Genomic DNA, 25156 nt, shown 5'->3' with positions numbered 1-25156 from the left:
CCCCTCATCCTAGTTTCAAACTTTCAGCTCAGCACTGTCCCCATGACTTGTCTGGACTTGTCCTACCTGCCTAGCTCCTTTTCCACCTATCCACTCCACCCTCTCCTCCCTGACCTATTACCTTCATCCCCTCCCCCACTCACCCATTGTACTCTATGCTACTCTCTCCCCACCCCCACCCTCCCCTAGCTTATCTCTCCACGCTTCAGGCTCACTCCCTTTATTCCTGATGAAGGGCTTTTGCCCGGAAAGTCGATTCCGCTGCTCGTTGGATGCTGCCTGAACTGCTGTGCTCTTCCAGCACCACTGATCCAGAATCTGGTTACCAGCATCTGCAGTCATTGTTTTTACCTTGCAAATTTACCAGCTATACCTCCTATATTCACATCCAAATCATTTATATAAATCATGAAAAGTAGAGGACCCAGCACCAATCTTTGTGACATTCCACTGATCACAGGCCTCCAGTCTGAAAAGCAACTCTCCACCATCACTCTCTGTCTTCTACCTTCGAGCCAGCTCTGTATCCAAATGGCTCGTTCTCTCTGTATTCCATGAGATCTAACCTTGCTAACCAGTATCCCATGGGGAACCTTGTCAAACACCAAGATGAAGTTCATATAGATCACATTCACCACTCTGCCCTCATTATTCCTCTTTGTTACTTCTTCACAAAATTCAGTCAAGGTCATGTGGCATGTTTTTCCATGCACAATGCCATGCTGACTATCTCTAATTAGTCCATGTCTTTCCAAATCCATGTAGGATTCCATCCAACAATGTGCCCATCACTGATGTCAGTCTATAGTTCCCTGGTTTTTCCTTACCACCCTTACCACGTTAGCCAACCTCCAGTTTTCTGACCCCTCACCTGTGATTATCAATGATACAAATATCTCAACAAGGGGCCCAGCAATCACTTCCCTAACTTCCCACAGAGTTCTAAGGTACACCTGGGGATTTATCCACTTTTATGCATTTCAAGACATCCAACACCACCTTCTCCTCTGTACTATGGACATTTTTCAAGATGTTACTATCTATTTCCCCACATTCTGTATCTTCCATATCCTTTTCCACAGTAAATACTGAGGCAAAATACTCATTTAGTAGCTCCCCCATTTTCTGCGGCTCTACACAAAGGCCGCCTTGCTGATCTTTGAGGGGCCCTATTCTCTCCCAAGTTACCTTTTTGTCCTTAATGTATTTGCAAAAACCCTTTGGATTCTCCTTAACCCTATTTGCCAAAGCTATCTCATGTCGCCTTTTTGCCCTCTTCATTTCCCTCTAAAGTATACTCCTACTGCCTTTGTACTCTTCTAACAATTCTGTCGATCTCTCCTTCTGTACCAGACATATGCTTTCTTCTTTTTCTTAACCAAAACCTCAGTTTCTCCAGTCATCCAGCATTCTTTACACCTACCAGTCTTTCCTTTCTTCCCACCAGGAGTATACTGTGTCTGGACTCATGTTATCTCATTCTTGAAGATTGCCCATTTTCCAGCAATCCCTTTACATGAGAACATCTGCCCCCAATCAGCTTTTGAAAGTTCTTGCCTACTGCCATCAAAATTAGCCTTCTTCCAATTTAGAACTTCAACTTTTAGATCTGGTCTATCCTTTTCCATCACTATTTTAAAATGAACAGAATTATGGTCACTGGCCCCAAAGTTCTCCCCCACTGACACCTCAGTCACCTGCCCTGCCTTATTTCCCAAAAGTAGGTCAGCTTTTGCACCTTCTCTTATAGATACATCCACATACTGAATCCCCCATCTAAACCCTTAACACTGTGGCAGTCCCAGTCTATGTTTGGAAAGTTAAAATCCCGTACCATAACCACCTAGTTATTCTTACAGATGTCTGAAACATAAGTACGCAATGGAGTATTGGATGAATTCTTCACAGTTACTAAGAATGATTTGGGTTCTGCCTAGCTCTCATTTTTTAAGATTCAAACTTGGCATGTGAACTTGTGTTTTTGGTTAAGCTACAGAAGGAAAGCAAATGTCAATTCTACATATCTTGGCCTCTCTATTCATGATGGATAATTTGCCCAAAGACACTTAAGTAAGAGGTTGCTGTGAATTTGTAGGAGTTGCCTGTACATCAGCCACTTTCAGAGTCTTATTTGTGTACTTCTCTTTTTTATATTAAAAAAGTTCAACCATGTATATATTAAGTGCAAACAATGTGTAAAGTCATGAACCAGGCACGCTTTCATTGGGCATGATGTATATCTCTATGGACGTTTCATGCAGAAAATACAACTTGGTGCTTTAGAGGAAAAATTGATTTCAAAGTATGTTTGAAATATGTAATTGCTCGGTAGTACATAGTGTTCCCTTCACTAAAAAGAGACAAAATTAATCTTTTTGTCTTGCATTGATCAGAATTGGAATGCTTCAGTGAAGGTTCATGATATGTTATTATTATCATCATTATTATTTTTTGGAACTTGGATTCTAAAGTGGGCAGAACCATGTATAGCTTTAAATTTGATTTGTCTTTCCATATTATGTACATTAAGAAGAGAAGGGCACTGTTTTAGCCTCATTTTGGATTTGTTCTTTGCATGCTGGTGGGTGTCTGAAGTTTGTCAATGTATGCCTTGGTTTACAGCCTTGGAGTCGAGCTTGAGGTGAATAATTCCTGCATTAGAAACAGGAGGAATGCAAAAGGTAAACAGTTACTTAGCAGTAAGGTGTCCTGTAGCATGGGAAGATGGAGACTAGTTCATTTAGAAAGGCAATGTGGGCAGGTTCAGTCAGGATGAAAAGATGTGACAGATTCATAGTTCACAAAAAATCTTAAGTGGCTCAAAAGAAAACCCCAGAAGCAGCAAATTATTGGAAACTGAGGGTATGCAGTGTTTGCTGTGTAAGTGATTAGACCATTCTGAGTAGGGATCACTCGATCCGAAACATTAACTCCAATTTCTCTCCACAGATGCTGCCAGGCCTGCTGAGCTTTTCCAGCAATTTCTGTTTTTGTTTCTGATTTACAGCCTCCACAGGTCTTTTGGTTTTCATATATTAGGATGAGACATTTTATATTCTCTATGTTTTTCATTCAATAACACAAAGACTTAGGAGGTATTGGAGAAACTGAACGGTTAAAATTTATCATGACATGGGTTATCTCCCTAAATTAATGATTTAATCGTCAAAATTGTTACGAGAATCTCTCAAAACCTGACACATTGGCATAGATTAAAAATTGGTCTGAAGGTTTTGAGGTAAAGTGGTGCATGTTTACAGTATCTTTGTGTTTCAGACTGGTTTTTCAGACCAGAGAGTCTGGCAGAGAGGGATTGGACCAGGTCCAGTGGTCAATGGAATTATGCATTCCTGAGGTTGCAGCAATTATTATGCTTTTGTCTTCTTACCTAAAGATTGGTAGATGATATAAGAAAGTTTTATTATGTTCAGTCCTTGTATGAGGGGTTTTCCAATGAGGACAGATTGGATATAGTGGGTCTATATTCTCTGAAGTTCAGAAGAATAGAGGTAATCTCATTGAAAAACATAAAATCCTGCTCATAGTCTCAGGAGGAAGGATTGGTCATTTAGCACTGAAATGAAGAGAAATTTCTCTACTCAGACAGTTATAAATCTTTGGAATTCTCTACCTCTGTGGGCTGTAAATGCTCAATCATTGGAAATATGCAAGACAGATGTTGCTACATTTTGTGCATGAAAGCGTATGACAAGAAAGTAGAATTAAGGTTAAAGCTCATTCATGGTCTTATTGAATGTTGGAACAGCATTAAGGGTGTGGATGGCCTATCCCTACTGCTGCTGCTTATGTTCTTATGCCTGCTCAGAGATTTAAGTTCATTTATTTTAACAGCTGGTGCATGACTACGAGGGAACCTTTCTGTTGACTTCAGTTACACTTTTGAAAAATTAAGTGACAAAATATAATTTTAACTCTATTGCTTTCTAGCACTTCCATTAACACTTCAATCTAAAATAGGAAAGATGAAATATGAAAACCATCTAAAATAAAAACATAGAAAAGTCACTGGCAAAACATCAACTTATATTAGATTGAAGTTTATTTGAATCTGTGTGAAATCTACAATTTGTTTTTTTCTTTGGGAAATGGATATTCTTGATAAATACTTCATGCTAGTAAAATACTTTAGAGAATATGTCTGGTTAGGGAATTCTATGCCACATATCCTACAAATATTCCCACCTGACTATCATTGGTTAACTTTTATTTGAGTATCTAATTAACAGAGGCTAAGTGTAATGAAGTGTACGAAAGAGTTTAAACTGAAATGTGGAGAGAAGCTTATAAATTGATGTACTGGTAGTTTCATGGTGGAAAAAAGAAGGAAAGCTCAGCTGCTGGTCTTGTTTTTAAATCACAAGTTTTAATCTGTCCAATATGGTAAATATAAAATATTGCAGTAAGCAGTTACAGTGTGGATTTATTGCCTCTGGGGAGTTTTGAGAAAGGTGTCAGACAGGGACCATTAATCAGGTAGTGAGAGTCATTAATCCATCCAACAGCCATGCAAAGCAAACTTTACAGTCATTTTAATGTGTCCTGCAATAACTCAACAAGTTCTAAATCACATATTTATGGAGATTATGTAATGAGCATTATAAATGTTTAATTTATGGATAACTGATACATTCAGCTGAACATCACCAACTGTCAGTAGACTACCTCCATTTGCAAATGAATGCTTCTGCACAAAGATGTGACAGAGACCATTTATCATGTCACCGAGCAAAATTTTGCAGCAGCCGCAGAAAGTGTGGTATCTTGAAACACAGAGGGGCTGGTGAGTTCAGTTAGCATATCGTTCAGAGTACAACCCACAGAGCAATTTCAGTTCCTGTTCCATCTCAGGATGACTTTGATACTGTGTCTTCACACTGCCCTGAGAGTGGAAGGCAATGTCAAACTAGCCATCAAAAATTGCGAAGAAAATGGCTCAAGATGGAGCATCAGCAGATATTGAACCAAAGACCCATGTTTTATGTAGAGCACACATGACAGGGAATAAAATCGATTGAAAACATTTGAGTTTTGTTATTGGCAAACCTCAGCGTTAGGGATGATTCCTCACTCAACAAATTCCTGATTGTGGCCTGAGATCAGCAAGGGACTATGCACATTAAGACATTTGCAGACCAGAATACATATTGTACTCCTAAAGATTTAATGATAACAAAAAAAAACCTTCATTGTTGTAGCTCCTTTAACCTGCGAAAGGTACTTCAGCCGAACATTGTAAAACATATGACAATGAGCCACATAACAACCCATGAGGTCATATGGCCAAATGCTTAGTAACATTGATCAAAGAGGAAATTTTAAATGGTGTTTTAAAAAAGAAAAATGAGGTTGAAAAGGAAAAAGGTACAAGAGGAGAACTCTGGAGATTAAGACCCTTGTAGGTGATTGAAGACATAATCAACAAGGGAGGGAGTTCTAGAGATTTATGGGGGAGGGTGTGATTGTCGAGTTGCGAGAGAGATGAGAATGTGGAAGGGTTTGGAAACAACAATGAGAATTTTTCAATCAGGACATTGCTTGATTGGGAGCCAATGTTAGTCAGTGAGCACAGAGATTATGAGAGAAGATGACTTGAAGTTTTTTAAGAGACATGCAGCAGTATTTTGGATGGTGGTGGACCAGAAAAGAACAGATTGGGAAAGCCAAGACTAAAGATAACAATGTAAATAAAAGCTTCAGCATCTGAAGGAATTGAGATGGTGTGAAGGCAGATAGTATCAAAGCAGAAACTGATAGCTCAACTGAACGTATGGTTGGAAATGTACCTAATATGACACCAAGGTCATGAATTGACTAATTGAGTCTCAGACTGGCACCAGGGAGAGGAATGATGTCAGTTATGAGTGAGCAAAGTTTAGGATGAGGACCAAAGACATCACCTTGAGTTTTCACAATATTTAATTAGAGAACATTTCTGTTCATCCTGGATTAAATATTAGCCATGTAATATGACAACTTAGCAACTATGGAGAGTTGAGAGACCATACTCAGCTAGAGGTGGGGTCCTTTGGGATGGTGTTGCTAAAGTGCAGCACATAGATGGCAAATGAAAGTCGTCAAAGATGTATCTGAGATACACCAATATTCACAGTGCAATAGCAGGAAGGGAAGACGCTGCAAGTGAGTTTCTGGCAATAAGTAGATGGATAAGAACAGAAGGTGAGAAACAGTCCATTCAGCTGGGCCATGGTGAATTGATGTTGAAGTAAAATGCTATGATCAACACTGTCAAAGCTGCATACATGGAGAAATTTGAGGAGGGGTCATTTCTTTGTATAATAGTCATGCAGAATGTTATTTGTGACTTTTATCAAGCTGTCTCAGTGCTGTAGCAGAAATGGAACCTTGGTGGAAGTAGGTTTTATTTAACCTATTTTCTTAATCAACCTGTTCAGCAATATTAATGTATACCCCTGGAGTAAGTGGGACTTGAACCCAGGCCTCCTGATTTAGGGGTAGGGATATTACATTCTGAACCACAAGAGGGACATAGCAAGAGAGTTGTTCTTTCTTTCATTTCTTTTTATTAACCTATTTTTCTGAATCAGCCTGTTATTACACACCTCTGCAGCAGGTGGGACTCGAACCCGGGTCTTTCGGTCCAGGAGTACAGACACTTTCCCTGCACCACAAGAGGTCTTTAGGGAGAGAATCGTTATCACTGTCGTCTGGCAAGGGGACTAGGAGGGAGAATTGGGTTGTCAGAATTTTGGGAGGAGGAATTGAATCTCATGGACAAGGTGAGATTGGAGAGGACATGAGAGGAAATGGGAGAAAAAATTAAAGAAAATAGTTTGGGGCCAGTAGGGGGAAGAGTGACAGGAATTATTTTCTTGGTAGTCAGAGGAAGAGAAGGATTCAGCAAAAGCAGTCTGTTGGACGGCATTGATCTTCGTGTCAAAGCAGTCCATAGGTTGCTTGTGCTTATTGTCGAGAGTGTAGTGCTGGAAAAGCAAAACAGGTCAGGCAGCATCTGAGGAGCAGGAGAATGGATGCTTCGGGCATACGCTCTTCAGCAGAAATGAGGCTGTGAGCTGAGCGGGTGGTGAGATGTGGGGCTGGGGCGAAGGTAGCTGAGTGTGTGATAGGTCGATGCAGGTGGGAGTAATGGTGATAGGTTGGAGAGGAGAGTGGAGTGGTTAATGGGAAGAAAGATGGACAGGTAGGACAGGTCATGAGGGCAGTGCTGAGTAGGAAAGTTGGAACTTGGATAAGGTTGGGGAGGGGAAACTGGTGAAATCCACATTGATGCCATGGGGTTGGAGGGTCCTCAGGCGGAAGACAAGATGTTCTTCCTCCAGGGCGTGGGTGGTTAAGGTTTGTCAATGGAGGAAGCCCAGGACCTGCATGTACTTTGCAGAGTGGGAGGGGGAGTTGAAGTGTTCGGCCACAGGCAGTGGGGTTGGTTGGTGCAGGTGTCCCAGAGATGTTCTCTGAAGTGCTCTGCAAGTAGGCGTCCTGTCTCCCCAGTGTAGAGGAGACCGCATTGGGAGTAACTGATACAGTAAATGACATGTGTGGAAGTGCAGGTGAAACTCTGATGGATGTGGAAGGAATCTCTGAGGCCTTGAACGGAGGTGAGGGAGGAGGTGTGGGTGTAGGTTTTGCAACTCCAGCAGTGGAAGGTGCCAGGAGGGGAGGGGAGGTTGGTGGGGGGCATGGACCTGACAAGAGAATCGCAGTGGGGATTGTCTTTAAGGAAAGCGGATAGGGATGGGGAGGGAAATATACCTCTGATGGGGTCCGTTTGTAGGTGGCAGAAATGATGGAGGTTGATGTGATGTACTCGGAGGTTGGTGGGGAAAGTAAGGACCAGATGGGTTCTGTCCTTGTTGCTCCAGTTACACCAGCACCATTCCCCACCTTTTCCTCTGCTACACTGATAATTGTATTGGCGCTAGCTCATGCTCCCACGAGGAGGTTGAACAGGTCATCACCTTCACCAACACATTACACTCTGCCCTTAAGTTAATCTGGACCATCTCAGACACCTCCTTCCCTTTCCTGGACCTCTCCATTTCCATGATGTGCAACGAAAGATATGTACTCAGGAAAACACCAGGGAAAATATAAAAGACTGACAGATTGTTGTTGCTAGAAAATGGGGAAATAGGAGATTTGCAAAGCGGACAAATTGTTAATCCTCAAAATCTGCATGAGATCTTATTCAAATATTGAATATTGTAATTTAGTCTGCCTTATTTTAAGCAACCACACAGTTCTCCAAGTTGAAGCTTGGAAGTAGAGAAAAGTCTGCGGCTGTAAGTTGTTTCTTATCAACTGGTCAGTCTTCTTTAAAAGTATTCCTCAGAAAAACATTGACAATACCATATTTGTGGCAGCTGAGGTTGAGAATTAATCTCTTAGAACCTAAAAAAGATGCCTTAATTTAAAAAAAAAGGTTTTCTCTTTCGAGATAAGCAGAAGCAGTCTGATTCATAATATTTGCAATTTCCTGATAGTCAAATCACATTGGAACAGAACATACTTGCTGTTCTAAGACTTTTTCTTCTCTGGATTTTTTTTAATTACATGCAAAACAATATTTACATTAAAAAAAATAGAAGATGCTAAAGCAATGAATCAATAACAAAGGTCTCATATTTTCTAAGTTTGCCTGCTAACAATATTGTCTTGCCTACAATAGTGGAATGGGTTATTGATGTCTTCGAAAAAGGGTCAGGCTAAGTATGAAGTTGCAAATTATAACAATTTAAATTGTTGCTATAGTGATGACATTGACACAGTGAGGACGCAATGCTAACTGTGAATTATATAATTCTGATTACTTTGACATATTCAAAACTGCATTCTTCATATAAAGACTGTTATTTGAAGATTATCCTCATGAAACTATTCAAAACATATTTATTGTTAAAGCAGCAACAGCCTTGGATTCCAGTGCAAACCTTGAATATTTGAATACCTATTCTGTTTGAAAGCTCGTGAAATTGAGTTTTCATTATTTAGTCAAGAAATCTTCATTGTATATGAGAATGGTAATTTTAGCGAAAACAAGCGTTAATTAAACAACGCAAGACCAATTCTATGCAACTTATCTCTAACCATTACTTAAACAAACAACATTATTTTGTAGGTTAAAACTAATTAATTTTTTTTCCATTAACACAAAAATAATGGTGAATTCAATGGTACTTCCCATTATTTATGTACAAATTAGACAGCAATTTCAGATGAGGGCAGATGAGCAGTTAAGAACTACAATGGTTCCCAATTAAGTTGAACCACTCCTTTCTTAGCTTTCAAGAAAAGTATCTGGACATCTGTTCACCAGTGAGAAATATTGAATGGCATGATGTTCCTGTATTTGCATTGTAGAAATGAAGTAAACTTGGTACAGCAAGTTAGAACCTCCTTTCAATCTCAGTACTCTTTTGTGTCGGCATTGTAGGTACTAATTACTGCCAAGCAATTTCTTTGGCTATAACCATTAACTATTATCAATGTCAAATCCCATTTTCCAGCCTTCAATATCTGGAGAATATGAAACAATTTCTTTCCGATGTTGCTTTCTGTCCTATTTTCTCGTTCTCTGTCTTTATCTCTCCTTTCTTCCATTCCCTTTTATCTCACCTTCTGTACAAAGTTTGACATTGAATTTACTGTTCTAACTGACACTTCTTGCTTCACATTATGTGCTATTCATTTCATAATTCATCAAATTGGATGGTTAGGGAGATGCATAGTTTCTTGCCTTGTTTACACAAATTCCAGATGCACATGAAAGTTAGGCTCTAGATAGTTTAACCTGCAGCTGGGATCATTCATTGATCAGCTCCGTTACATTCAGGACTCATGTAAACAAATGAACTAAATACCAGCTGAGGATTATTTTGATTAAAATTTAAAGTACATTGATTATATTTTCTTATTTATGTAAAAATATAGCATAATTGGGAATTACATCTTAATTGTTATGATGCCATTAAAGATAAAGTCACCATAGTCCAACTGGACAATAGGGCTGCTCCTTCTTTGGAGAAAGACAGGGAGGTGACTGGTGGTGATTCAACCAGACTGTCATGATGCCTCAAGAGAGTTCTTCATGGTAACCTCAGCTGGTGTGCGGGGTAATGAGCTCAGTTGTCTGGACAGCTCATCTATGATGCAGAGTAACACCATTACCTTGATGCTTAATTGAATTTCTCAGTATTTGGATCCAATTTTTATGAAGATCACCCAGATCAAGCTTGATAGAAATTAATCCTTGAGTTACATCTGAGTAAATTGGAGAGATCTTCACCACTGATTGCAAAATCCTCAGCAGCTCAGTCACTTGGCAAATCAGTTTCAGGCTATCTGCCTCACCAGCAATGCTTCCATAGTGGCTAGGCTGGACTGGACTGAGGGTCTCCTTAAAAATTATTTTCCATAAACTTGATAGTGGGACCAGTGCCTACACAGGTTGGGCAAAGGGATTCCCGCTGCTACTTTGCCAAAATCTGTGTTCCAAAGAAAAATGGAAGCATGCGTATTTTCAAACTGCATTCCTTTGGCTGTTGATGAAGTTGGACCTCAGCACTCCTCTTCTCAGGTATAAAACAGATGTACCTGAATAGTGTCAGAAATAGTCACTTTTTCCCATTTTGGTTTATACACCGCTAAACTGGCTTCAGTCCACTTCCCGAGTGCAGGGAGTTAAAATTGGAACTGTAAGGCTTTTTTGGTGACATTAAATTAGACAAAGATACATGTGGGCCCAGATGCTCTGGTTGCCAGATGATCAGAGATGGAGCAATGAACTAAGATAGGATAAATAGACAAAGTCTTTTCTCTGGGGTGGGGGAGTCCAGAACTAGAGGGCATAGGTTTAGGGTGAGAGGGGAAAGATATAAAAGAGACCTAAGGGGCAACTTTTTCACACAGAGGGTGGTACGTGTATGGAATGAGCTGCCAGAGGAAGTGGTGGAGGCTGGTACAATTGCAACATTTAAAAGGTACCTGGTTGGGTATTTGAATAGGAAGGGTTTGGAGGGATATGGGGTGGCTACTGGCAAGTGGGACTAGATTAGGTTGGGATATCTGTTCGGCATGGATGGGTTGGACCGAAGGGTCTGTTTCCATGCTGTACATCTCTATGACTCTATGACTCTAAGATGTATGTCAGGGCCCCATGGTAGTCCTGACTGCATGGGAATTGCCCAGTAAGTTTGAACTTCTGATGGGCAAATCCCTGCTCACTGGAACCCTTCAAAAAAATCTCTGATTCTAAGTTTGACTGGAGATGTCAGACTAACACTCGCCACCCAACCTGACTAGCCCATGTCCCTGGCCTAGCAACAGCTCTTGAACTGACTGACCCCATCCACCCATCTTCCTACTGCTTGCTGCCCACCACCCTACCTATATGCCACAGCTACTTGTGCCCATTTATAAGCATGGGAGCATGAGTAAGATATTCAGACAGTCCAGCTCACATCACAAGTCTAGATTATACTTAACGTCAATGTTCATGCTATTTTCCCAATTACCTCCATATCCCTTGATGTCATTAGTGTCCAGCAAGCTTTTAGTATTTATCTTAAAACTACTCGATGACTGAACTTTCATAGGACTTGGAGGTTAAAAGAAATCATTGCCCTGTGGGTACAGAGATCTCTTCTCATCTCAGTCTAAATAGATTGTCCCTTATTCTAAGACACTTCCTCATGCTTTATGACAATCCACAACCCACCTCAGCCAAGGAAAATATCCTTCCAACATTCACTCTGTCTAGAGACTTGGAAAGTTTGGCAGTTTTGACACAGTCAGTTGCCCACTGAAACTCTATGCATTCCTGAAAAAGCCAGGCTCAAAAGACCCTGTCAGAAATGTCAAAATGTATTGTGCTGCAGAAAAGCAGGAGCAGTGCGATTACTTACTTTTGTACAGCACCAATCATAACTATCAAGCATCCTTAAGCACTTAGAGAGTACTTTTGTAGTGTAATCACTGTTACAATTAGGAAACATGACCTCAATTTGTGCATAGCAATGTTGCATGAACAACAGTCGGGATAAACATTTTGTGACCTTGACTCAGAGATAAATGTTGGCCAGACACCCTCCTGTGATCTTCTTTGAAGTAGAATTTGCATCCATCTAAAAGGGTAAATGCAGTCTTGGTTTGACATCATATCCAAAAGCCAGCATCTCCAACAGTGTAGCACTCCCTCTTTACTGCACAGAAGTGCTTGCCTTGATTGTGCTCATGTCTTGGTGTGGAGGTTGTACCGAGAATGCTGTGACTCAGGTGAGAGTGTTGCTGATTGAACGTAACATGTTGAACAAAATTTGATTGAACATTGAAAAGAGAAAAAACATTAACTCTCACAAAGTATGGACCAAATGATCGCCACATTTAGAGATTTATTCACATTACATCTTAATTTAGTATGAGAATTACCTTTTCCTTTTCTTTGCATCTGGTATGGATTGTCTGGCCTTCAGAATCCAACTTTAATATGAAGTGAAAAGCCAAGACACAGTTTACTCAAAATGCCAAAAGCAGAACTTACAAATGCCAACAATGATTTTTATGCACTGGAGAACACAGCAATTTCTCAGAGAGGAACACAGTTTATCCTGTTGGGCATCTCATTTCATTGAAGTATACTAAATCATACGTGGGTTACAGTGTACTAGAAGTACATTATCCTTCAGTGCTTAAAGCTGAACCAGTTTTGCTAATTATTCCATGATTACTGTCAAACAGTGACAAAACTTGAAATGCTGTTTTCTATGCTTGCTTATTTACCTTCAACTCAATTCCAAGTTGTTTACATCAATATGGATTTATGCAAATAGCAAGATAGCAACTGGCTGGGGAACTAACCCTAAACAATAAGATTATGTTTGGGATTAAATGAATATAAATTACTCCAGGTAATCAATCAAATTCTGTCAAACATATCTTGCCAACTTGATATAACAAGGGTGCCATAAAAATTGTAACATTAATTAGAAACAGTCTTAATTTCCCTCAACAGTTTGGTTTATCGCAGGAAGCAGGGAGTGGCTGTCCCAATTTGTTGAGTCAAAATGTATATGTAATTAGGTCTGCCTCCAGCATTCGGAATACAGCCTTATGTGTCCTTTAGTGTAATAGTGGATTATCACAGGCGGGGTAATAGTTCATTTATTGCAGCTCTTTAGATGCATCATGAAGACAAAGGAAATGAAAATGTCTCCTATTGGTCAGTTTAGGAAAGCAGTCGAAGAATCCCTTTAAGTGTGCTAATAGGAATTGTTTTTTGAGGTAAACTGAGAGAAGTGGCTTCTGACTGTCACTTGCATTTAGATAGTAATTTAGAACTGGATTGCATGCACCAATTTAAAGGGAGAAATGAAAATAAATTCCAAAGACCATTTTAGGTGTGAGTTGATCTCGCTCTATTTCTCTTGATTTTCCACCCCTGTATCACCCAGTATTTATGAAGAAAATCCAGATCAGTGCTTAAAAAAAATCTCTCAATCACCCCAATCTTACTGTGAAATGTCATAATTCAAGATTTTCAGAAAATTATGATCAGAATGGAATGTATCCTCATTGCAACATGTAGTCCTTTGAATATCTTTGTAACTATATTTTTGTACGACTGTAAATTACATAACCTTCCTCTGTACTCACATTCAGTGTTTTCAGATATGTCTTTTACAAGTGAATGAAGCAAAATTCAAGAAATGTGATAGTACTGTAAGTAAATTACCAATCCAACTTAGAGCAGGGACATGCGGGCATGGATATTTTTAATGTCCTTTTAAAGCTAGCATTGGGATATCTTATAAAAGTTAATCTAATCAATATCGTATGGTTAGGTTCCATTCGCGTGTTTATCAGTAGACTTTAACCTATGGCAGAAGGCACAATATTGTTATTCTTCGTTAGAAGAGTGAAATTATCTGTTTCCCATGTTATTATGCACAGACAACGAGTACAGTCTTTAGCTCATCTTAAGTTAGAATTATAGAGTGCCTACAGTATGGAAGTAAGCCATTAGGCCCATCGAGTCCATACCAACCCTCTGAAGAGCATCACACTCAGACCCAACCCCCTACCCTATCCTTATAATCCTGCATTTCCCATTTATAATTCACCTAGCCTGCACATCTCTGGACACTGTGGGCAATTTAGCATGGCCCTTCCACATAACCTACACAGCTTTGGACTATGGGAAGGAACCAGAGCACTCAGAGGAAACCCACGTAGACAGTGGGAGAATGTGCAAACTCCACACAGACAGCCACCTGTGGGTGAAATTGAATCCAGATCCCTGGCACTGTGAGGCAGCAGTGCTAACCACTCAGCCACCAGGCCACCCAAAATGAGGTTGAAGGTTAGAGGGATAAATGGGCCGGGGGCAAGCATGAAAACTTGAATCAGATAGTTCTCAGCCACCGAGGTTAAGGAACTAAGGGCAAAAACTACATCACCATTTCTGAAAGGCTATAAATACAGAAGTGTCTATTGTAATGTGCTCAGATACCCCTAATTGTGAGAAGTTCACAAAAAAAGTGACAAAAATATAACAGCAGAATTTTGTTTAAGGAATATTATTTTGGCCACTAACTGAACCATTAGCTACCATTTGTCAGGCAGCAATTGTCTCCATATTTCTAGCTAGAAAGGCATCAGCCAATACAATAACGAAAAAAAAATGTTTGATGTCTTAGGTATACTTCAAAGAGGTATTATACCCCTACACACACAAATAAGGGGTCTATTACTTAATGGATGACTTGATTTCAAGACTACCTAACTCCCAGTCATTTCTCACTTTATACGTACAAGACAAGCTTTTAAAATGTACCTGCCCGAGGGGTAGTTGGACGGGATAAGGTTTCCATGCCATGTCCATGCCATATAAGGAGGTCCAAGACCCAACATCTCTGGTCTCTTGGACCTTGCCATCAGTGACAGCATATATATTCAACCCAGAACAGATATTTCCAAATTCCTGGCCATGCTACATGCCGAATCAGAAATAAAACATGGGATTACTCAACAGATTGTACGAGGTATACAGATGTAATTTCTTTTCCACAATTTTGAAGTAATACATTCTTTTTTTCTATTATTCCTTTATGTACAATTATCACGTATGTAAACCTCTGACACTGCAATTGCATTTTTCTGCCAGTGATTTTAATGCACGGTTTGGACAGGTGATAAACCTTATTATGTCACGAGTTTATATGGGAAATTTCCATTACTAATCTGGACATTGAAATTTATCATGGAAATGTTTCCAAAATAACTATGGATTTTATAGATTAAATTCAAATTAATTTGGAACAACAGTTAAAAATAAATTGACGACAGAACAGAGTAAGTGTTCCATACCAAATAATTGAACTGAGATTGCATAAAAGAGAAATACAGCAATTTGATAAAGGTTTGGATTTTGTGCTCTTGATTCAGGATTGCATGGAGTTTAATGGGAGCATAAAAGAGTAGATGGAGCATGGATCTGGTGTCACATCCACAATTCCAATTTCAGCAGCAAAAGAATACAGGCTGGTTGGAAACCAGACTGCTGCTGGTCATAAATTGCAGCACATTCTGGTAGAGGTCATTTTAGAACATCTGTAATGTTTAGTGAGGCAATGCATCTTGGAAGCTTTAATTTCTAAGTCATGGCAGGTGGGTGAAGACATAAAATATGGAAAGAAGTAGGAGGAGTACAAAATGTCAGTTAAAATGGTGCATCTCCCTTTACCTTCCATCATGAAATGCTACAGCCTGAGTTACGCCTTCATTTCCTAGAGTAAAAAAAAATTGAACATTACTTCATGTAATTGTTACATCTGACAACTGGTGAGTAGCCAAGTGAAAGTATACCATTGTAGAAGTGGAATAGTCTGCAAATGCATTAGAATTAGTAAAAAATTATATTCTGCAAACAACAACTACAATTATTACAAATGAACAGTGCTCATACTTTCTTTCAACGATGATATTGTACAATTAGCCCTGACGCTTTTCAATAATAAGCTATTGGAATTTGTCATGCTTTGATTTTCCAAAATTTGACCCCGTAAAATAACGTAAATGATCTTTCCTATAACCACCAGAATCATATTTCATAGTTTTCATATCTGCGCCATTTTCATAAAATACATTGGCAAAATATTAAATGGTTCTTGTGGCTGGAGAAGCGCCAGAAGGTTTTTGGCCCATTATGGGTTTTTAGTCACGTGATGCATATCGTTTTAAGGCATGCACAGGATCCTTACATCATGCCAGTGACAGCTTTAATTTATCCAGCACAGCTTGACTAGAACTGCCACATATTGACCTTCCAGTAATGCACTGTGTACTGCCGTATGAACTGGTATGGAGAAAATAACATCAAATTGCCAATAGGAATGTTTCTCTCTCAATCTATATTCATTAAAGATATATCATAACCAGGTTATGATAAATTGACAGCAATTGGTTTATTACTTTCATTCTGTTCAAAAGATACCTTACGAACACCAAACATTCAATTAAAACAAATTCTAAAATCTTCCCAAAGCATGGATGCTAAGCTTTAGAAATAATGTATTTTCTATGTTTCTGTTTCTCCTCGCCATAATTTCCATCAATGTCACTTATTTATCTTGATGAATATTTGAAGGCACTTCTGCGGTGTTACCTGTAACTCCCAGGCCCACTTAACTGTTTATGCACCATATTAAGAAAGAAAGATGTCAGTTAACATAGCATTATTGACCTCAAGGTCTCTTGTTTTTCACATAAAGAATTGTTAACTCCTCTATTGAAGGTAGGTGAAGGTAATATTTTCGGATCATTAGTCTATTTGTTAACAATGTATTTGAGAATCTAATTGGAAAATTTCAGTAAAATTTGGTAAAGAGTCCTTTGGAAGACAGGATAAATTGATTTTTTTCTTAGAATGTTGTGGATTGTTTAATTTGGTCGTTCTTTTAGAATGTTATGTATTGTCTCAGCTTCTGTGATGGAATTTGTTAGTGTTAATTATGAACGGAATGTTCAGAGCAGATTATTGGATGCAATCTGGGATAAAGCCTTGTCAGTGAGATAGAGGTTCTTAATTTTAATAAAGGCCCTTTTTCAGCCTTGTCATCATGCTAGGCAGGGGAAACATCTCAAGGGACGGATACATCACTATAGTAACATTGAGTTAAGACAGTGTAGTGCAGGTATCTGCTCTGAGTGTCCTTTTAAGTCACTGTGAAGTGTGATCACTGCTATAACAACATTCAATATGAACTTAGCATGCTCCCAAAAACAGTGAGAGATGATCAGATGATCTATTCTTGATGGGCTACACAGAGGCCAGTGAACCATGGAGAATTCCTCTGCTTTTCATTAGATAATGTCGTAGGACTTCTTACGTCCTCCTGAGAAGAGCAGATTTAATATCCTGTCCACAAGACAATACTTCTGGCCATGAAGCATCTTCTCAGTATTGCACAAGAATGTCAATCTGGTTTATATTGACAAATACTAAACAAAAGAGGAATATGGTGGATGCTGGAGATCTAAAAAAAAAGCAAAAGGCTGAATTTACCAAGGAATAACAAACTTTCACAGACCCTGCTTTAGAATAGAACAGAATAGCCTTTATTGTCATGTGCATGTGAGTGCAGTGAAATTTTTTAATGTTGCCACTTTGGTACTGGGTATCTAGATACAGATACTTTAAGTATTTGTTTCAGAATTGAAAGAGTAAAAAAAAAGTTTAACATAAGAATACAAATTTTAAAAGGTACTCATCTGACACAAAGTCCAGATTAAGAATAAAAGTATCTTTGCGAAGTACTCAAATTATAGTCCTTTTCACTGAGTCCATACCCACCAAACTTCAGAACGCGACACCTTACGGCCTCCACACACTGGCCTCTGGCCCAGACTCACTTCGAGGACTTGTCTCCCAGGCTGGCATGGGCTCAGAATGCCTCCCACTAGGGGCTCTGACCCACGACCCACCTCCGGGACTCGCCTCCAGGATTCATCTGGAGGACTTACCTATCGGACTTGTCTCCTGCTCAGTATGGTCTCGTGTGCTTGCTGGACTTGGACTCACCTCCATTCCCTATTCCCTCTAGATAAGTTTAAGAAGTTAAAAGTTGTGGAGAGGTGGAAGAAAAACTGCAGAAAAGAGAAGATAAAAAGAAAGAAAAAGGAAAAAGAACTGGTGAAGCCAAGATGCTCCAGCTGGAGTGACCTACTTTGAGACTTGCCATCTTGAACTTTGAACATCTTGTCATGCTTTACCACAAAAGGAGGAGATTGCACTCCCTCAGAAATGTGGAGTCATACAATTCCAACAATTCTTTTGTAGCCCAAAGCTAGGGAGGATATTCCTGGGAATACATCCAGGGACGTTATTTGGGTGGAACTGAGAAATAAGAAAGGGATGATCACCTTATTAGGTTTTTACTGTTGACCCCCCCCCCCATAGTTGGTGGGAAATTGAGAAACAAATTTGTAAGGAGATCTCAGTTATCTGTAAGAATAATAGGGTTGTTGTGGTAGGGGATTTTAACTTCCCAAACATTGACTGGGACTGCCATCGAGTTTAGGGCTTGAATGGAGTGGAATTTGTTAATTGTGTACAAGAAAATTTTCTGATTTAGTATGTAGATGTACCAACTAGCAAAGGTGCAAAGTTTGACCTACTGTTGGGAAAAAATGCAGGGCAGGTGATTAAAGTGTCAACAGGGGAGCACTTTGGGGCCAGTGACCATAATACCATTAGTTTTAAAATAGTGATGGAAAAGGATAGACCAAATCTAAAAGTTAAAGTTCTAAATTGGAGGAAGGCCAATTTTGACAGTCTTAAGGGGTGGATGTTTGCAGGTAAAGGGATGGCTGGAACGCCTTCAAAAATTAGATAACGAGAGTCCAGACAAAGTAGTTCCTGTTAGGGTGAAGGAAAAGACTGGTACGTGTAAGGAATGCTGGGTGACTGGAGAATTTGAGGTTTTGTTCAAGAGTAAGAAGGAAGCATATGGCAGGTGTAGACAGCAGAGATTGAGTGATTCCCTAGTAGAGTATAAAAAGAGTAGGAGTATACTTAAGAGGGAAAGCAAGAGGGCAAAAAGGGGACATGAAATAGTTTTGGCAAACAGGTTTAAGGAGAATCCAAAGGGATTCTACAAATATATTAAGGACAAAAGGGTCACTAGGGAGACAATAGAGCCCATTAAAGATCAGCAAGACCGCCTTTGTGTGAAACTGCAGGTGATAGGGGAGATACTAAACAAATACTTTGCATCAGTGTTTACTGTGGAGAAGGACATGGAAGATATAGAATGTGGGGCATAAATAACAACATCTTTAAAAATGTCCATATTACAGAGGCGGAAATGCTGGACGTCTTAAAACGCATAAAGGTTGATAAATGCCAGGACTTGATCAGGTATACCCTAGAACTCTGTGGGAAGCTAGGGAAGAAATTAACATTCCCTTGCTGAGATATTTGTATCATTGATAGTCACAGGTGAGGTGTCAGATAACTGGACGTTGGTTAACATGATGCCACTATTTAAGAGAGGTGTTAAGGAAAAGCCAGGGAACTATAGACTGGTTAGCCTGACAGAAGTGGTGGGCAAGTTGTTGGAGGGAAACCTGAGGGACAGGATTTACATGTATTTGGAAAGTCAAGGACTGGTTAAGGATAGTCAACAGTCATGCACAACATTCTTTGTGCGTGGGAAATCATATCTCACAAACTTGATTGAATTTTTTGAAGAAGTATCAAAGAGGATTAATGAGAGCAGAGTGGTGGATGTGATCATTATGGACTTCAGTAAGGCGTTTGACAAGGTTCCTCATGGTAGACCATATGAAATGGAGGGAGAACTAGCCATTTGGATACAGAACTGGCTTGAAGATCGAAGACAGAGGGTGGTGATGGAAGGTTACTTTTCAGACTGGAGGCCTGTGACCAGCAGTGTTAATCAAGGATCAGTGCTGGTCCACTGCTATTCATTATTATTTATTTGCTGAACAAAGAGACCTTGGAATGCAGATTCATAGTTTCTTGGAAGTGGATACACATGTAGATAGGATAGTGAAAAAGGCATCTAATATGCTTGCCTTTATTGGTTAGTGCATTAAGTATAGGAGTTTAGAGGTCATGTTGTGGTTGTACAGGACAACGTTTAGGCCAAAATTGGAATATTGCATTCAGTTCTGGTCTCACTCTGATAGGAAGGATGTTGTGAAACTTGAAAGGGTTCAGAATGCAAGGATGTTGCCAGGTTTGGAGGGTTTGAGCTAGAGGAAGAGGATGAATAGGCTGGGGCTGTTTTCCCAGGAGCGTGGAGGCTGAGGAGTGGCCTTAAAGGAGTTTATGGACGCAATCATCCCAACGCCTACAAACGGAGCTGCATAAAGACATTATTTCAATGAGCTACATCACACTGCAGCACCCAAGAACTACAAAAAGCAGAAGAAAAATATCTGTACAATGTTTTCAAGAAAAACGGGTATCCAATAAACACAATTTGCCAATTCCTCAGAAACAAACCCAAACACGCAGACACAATGCAACCAAATATTATAGCCACATTACCTTACATCAAAGACATATCAGAAATGACGTCCAGACTACTCAGACCCCTTGGCATCATGATAGCCCACAAACCTACCAACACACTTAAACAGCAACTAATGAACCTAAAGGATCCAATAGATTCCACCAGCAAAACTGATGTTATTTACAAGATACCATGCAAGAACTGTAAAAAACACTACATTGGATAAACTAGCAGGAAACTTGCCACCAAGATACGTGAACACCAAGTGGCCACCAAAAGATATGTCCCACTATCACTAGTTTCTATACATATAGACAAAGAAGGACACCACATTGGAACAACACACACATCCTAGGACAGGCGAAACAAAGACATGCACAAGAATTCTTAGAGGCATGGCATTCTAACCGAACTTCATCAGTAAACACATCGATTTAGACCCTATCTACCTTCCCTTTAGAAAAAGAACCGGAAATGACATCACCCACCTTAAGAAACCAAAACTTATAAATATAGAGGTGAGACATACCACCAGAGAATCTCACTGATGATGTTAGTCTCACTAGTATGGTGACGATACATCTGAAAACAAACCTTCAAGCTCAGCAAGCTAACTTACAGACTTATCAACAACCTGAGCTACAAATCTTCTCAAAAATTGCTAAGAGGTTTATAAAATCATGAGGATATGGATAGAGTAAACAGACAAGGTCATTTCTCTAGGGTTGAGGAATCCAAAACTAGAGAGCATATTTTAATGTGACGGGGAAAGATTTAAAATGGACCTAGGGGGCAATCTTTTCATGCAGCATGTGGTATTTGTATGGAATAAGCTGCCAGAGGAAGTGGTGGAGGCTGGTACACTTACAGCATTTAAAAGGCATCTGGATGGGTACATGAATAGGAAAGATTTAGAGGGATCTGGGCCAAATGCTAGTAAATGGGAGTAGATTAATTTAGGATATCTGGTTGGCATGGACGTGTTGGACCGGAGGGTCTGTTTTTGTGCTGTTTTTCTCTGTGACTCTATAACAAGCCACACTCTCTTTTCACAGCAATGGTTGTGCCATAATCTGAAATGTTATGGTCCTGACAGTCATTTTCACAACTGATGTCAAAGTGTGAGTACATTAAGTAAGTGTGATGTTAAGGTGCTGAGTGGGTAGAAGCTAAGTAGAGTGCCAGGTCGGGAGGGTTTGTGTGCCAGGAGTAGGATGCTAAATGAATAGTGGGTATATATCAGACTAGATGCCAGCTGGGGAGGGAGCCACGTGCCAGGAAGGTAGGGTGCTAGATGAGTCAGGGATAGCGTGCAAGGTGACAGGTTAAGTGATGTATGTCTAGTGCAAATTTTAATGGATGGGAGAAATTGGGTCAGGCAGAGAGGTGAAGTATCATATCTGGCCATTTGGGTCTGGCAGTGGAGGGGTAGGATAGAGGAGAGTGGTTGGGTCGGGTCCAAGTTACGGTTTGGGTTAGATCAGATTGGGTCTTGTGGAGCCGTGGGGGTGGGGATAGTGGGAAAGGTGGTGGTCAGGCCTGGTCAGGCCAGGCCCAAGGGGATTGGTCTGGTTGCTTTAGGGCCTGGTCCAAACTAGGCCACATTAGAGAAGGGGTATTTGAGGGTCTCAGTGTGGGATCAGATCAAGATCTGGAAGTTTGGGTCTCAGGGATGTGTAGTTGGGGATATATGAGGTAAGTCAGTTTAGTTGTTACCTTTTAAATTCAGTTTGTGAGATGTGGGCGCATGACTATGGCAGACTATTGCTTGCCTCATCTGTGAGAAAGCTCTCCCAATTTTAGCACTAGCCCCAGATGTTCATAAGGTGGTCTTTGCAGGGTCAACATGGCTGTTTCTGCCATTGTCTTTTCCAGTGCTTCGATCGATGAGAGGTGATCTATCCGGTTTCATTTCTTTGAGACTTTGTAACAGTTGGCACAACTGAATGGCTTACTTGGCCATTACTTGAGGGCAATTGAGGGTCAATCACATTGTTATGAAGTTGGAGTCACATGTAGGCCACACAAGGTGAGGATGGCAGATGTCCTCCCTTTGAAGGGCATTAGTCCACCAGATGGGTTTTTCCAACAATTGACAATGGTTTTATGATCATCAGTAGATTCTTAATTCCAGACTTTTTATTATTGAATTCAAATTTCAAATTGAACTCGGGTCCCCAGAACATTTGCTGAGTTTCTGGATTAATAGTCTAGCAATGATACTATTAAGCCATCATCTTCCCTCCACATTGCTCAGGAGTTACACTGGGTATTTAAAAATAAAATATTTCCTGAGTAACTATTTCACTTACTTCCATAAGAACTTCTGAAGTCTCCAATTTAAATTGAAACTTTGTGGGTTCCAGGAAATTTCCACAGGACAATCCCTTCAGAATCTGCCACAATGAGAACTCCAAGCACAACTCACATCTATGCTGGAATAATAACTGTCTGACCATCGGAAAATCTGTATTGAACGTTTCACCTGTTCTGAAAAAATACCACATTGGACTCAGAACATTAGCTGTTTCTCTCGCAACAGCTGCTACCAGATCTGCAGAATTTCTCCAACATTTTCATTCTTTTGTATTACATAATATGCTTAAATTTCTAGTGCACAACTTGAATTCATAACCTTCTGACTCAGAAATTAACAACGTGTTCATCCAAAATGTTCAACTTTCTCACAAGAATGAAATCTGTTCCGCCTTTCTCTGTATCCTTGATGCTGATCAGTAGAATAATATTGCTTTACAATGCTAGATTAAAATCTGTTTAACTGGAAATGACTGCAGTAAGGCATGTTATCATTTTTTTTATTCCATAACTAGAATTGGTCATTGTTTTCTAAATGTCAACAGGATATTAGAAATAGCAGACTGTTTTATTAACAGCCAAATGGTATGGTTCAAAGTGTTTGCATAATTTGGAATACACAATAAAAGGAAACTCTCTTTTCCTTTGGAAATGCATCTTAGGTGTTGCTCAGATAAACGGATCTTCATGATTCTGTTGTGTGAGCAAACCTGAATGCAAACAGTGTTAACCAATGACATAGGCAAGGTCACAAATTACTGCAGTATGTTGTATAGTATTACTAGCGCATACCAATAGCACACTCATAACTTAAATAAATCATTGCCAATTTGCAACTATTGCAATTCCGTGGGCTTAAAGGCTTGGATACAGTTGGATTAATTTTCTGAACTCAAAATTGACAGACGACTTTGTGCTGGTTCCCTTTTCTGTTCACTTTGTTTTTTCTCATGAGTTCCAAGTTCAAATATAATTGCTTTGGGTACAAAAAGTAACTAAAAGGTTATAGATATGGTTTAACATGCATTGCGTGGTTTAGATAACACTGTGCATTAATAGCTTAGAAACAAGCAGAGATAAGAATGAGGGGAGAGGACACTTGGGAACTCACAGGGGATATTGCAACTATTGTCACTTAGATTTAAGTATTTAATATGTGTCTCTGCCCTTTTAAAATAAATCTGCAAGATAATGGCATTGACGTATTGCCTTTTTCAGGTTTGCACTGTTTCATGATCCTGCTGGCTGGCTGACTATCAATCCCGCAAATGGCACAGTTACAACCAAAGCTGCCCTGGATCGAGAATCTCCTCATGTCCACAACAGTCAATATACATCCTTATTCCTTGCAATTGATAATGGTATGTAAAAATAAAAATGTCTTCTCGCTACTGTTTCCCCTCTAAGCAACCTGTGTTGGAAATGTATCTATGCTTTACTATGTTATAATGCTCCCATGGTGTACATGGTAACATTTCTCTGAGTGCATAAGACAACCTATGCAAACTGGTATAAAGCAGTTAACACCAATATATATTTTGTTGAACCACATTTCTTATTGTTTTCCAAAAGACAGCACACTGAAAATACAACACAGGCTGTTGTATCTGACAACATTCTGATAATTGTGATGACATGTGCTCCAGAACTAGCCATGTTCGTATCTGAGCTGGTTCTGTACAGCTGCAACATGGCATCTACCTGGCACTGTAAGACATTGCCTAGAAATGTGCTGTCCACAAAAATTAGGTCAAATCCATTTCAGCCAATCATATAACCAAGTGATGGACTGTACTGTCTGTCGTGCTCTGAAGTAATACTCATCAATGACCACCATTACTCATCAATAAGCTGGTACTCAGTTTTGGTTCTGACAGAAATACTCAGCTTTAGAAACTTGCTGCAAATGTGGGCAGCAAAGCTGATCTCAAGACTTGAGGAGAAAGTGACTTGACTTCATCGCAAGACTTGTATGAGTGTAGTATCAAGTGGAGTTATACCAAGCACAAAGAAAGACAGTTGTGGCCATAAGAGGAAAATTACCTCAGCCCCAGGAGGTTATTGAAGGAAAGTGATTGCCCTTGACATCAAAGCTATATTTGATCAAGTATGGTAACAAGGAGCTCTGGCAAAACTGGATTCAATGGAAATCAGGGAAAACTCTCTGCTGGTTGGAGTTACACCTGGCAGAAAGGAACATGGTTGTGACTTTTAGAGATCAGTCATCTCTGTTCCAGAACATCTCTTTAGGAGTTCCACAGGGCAGTGTCATAGACCCAAAAAGC

The 25156-nt window shown here is 39.7% G+C and overlaps 1 protein-coding gene across 2 annotated transcripts in view; it reads left to right on the top strand.

Moving 5' to 3' along the window:
• Nucleotides 1-25156, top strand: part of cdh13 (cadherin 13, H-cadherin (heart)) — a 1069860-nt gene that overhangs the window by 1003011 nt on the left and 41693 nt on the right. For both annotated transcript variants that reach the window (XM_043706651.1, XM_043706652.1), the window contains one exon: nt 24090-24232. In XM_043706651.1, the coding sequence (XP_043562586.1) occupies nt 24090-24232 (143 nt within the window). The remainder of the gene's footprint in view (nt 1-24089; nt 24233-25156) is intronic.

Source organism: Chiloscyllium plagiosum, chromosome 17 (assembly GCF_004010195.1).
Source record: "Chiloscyllium plagiosum isolate BGI_BamShark_2017 chromosome 17, ASM401019v2, whole genome shotgun sequence".
NCBI classification, from domain to species: domain Eukaryota; kingdom Metazoa; phylum Chordata; class Chondrichthyes; order Orectolobiformes; family Hemiscylliidae; genus Chiloscyllium; species Chiloscyllium plagiosum.
Note: the sequence above shows the minus strand (reverse complement) of the source record. Positions and strands in the feature narration are given on the sequence as shown.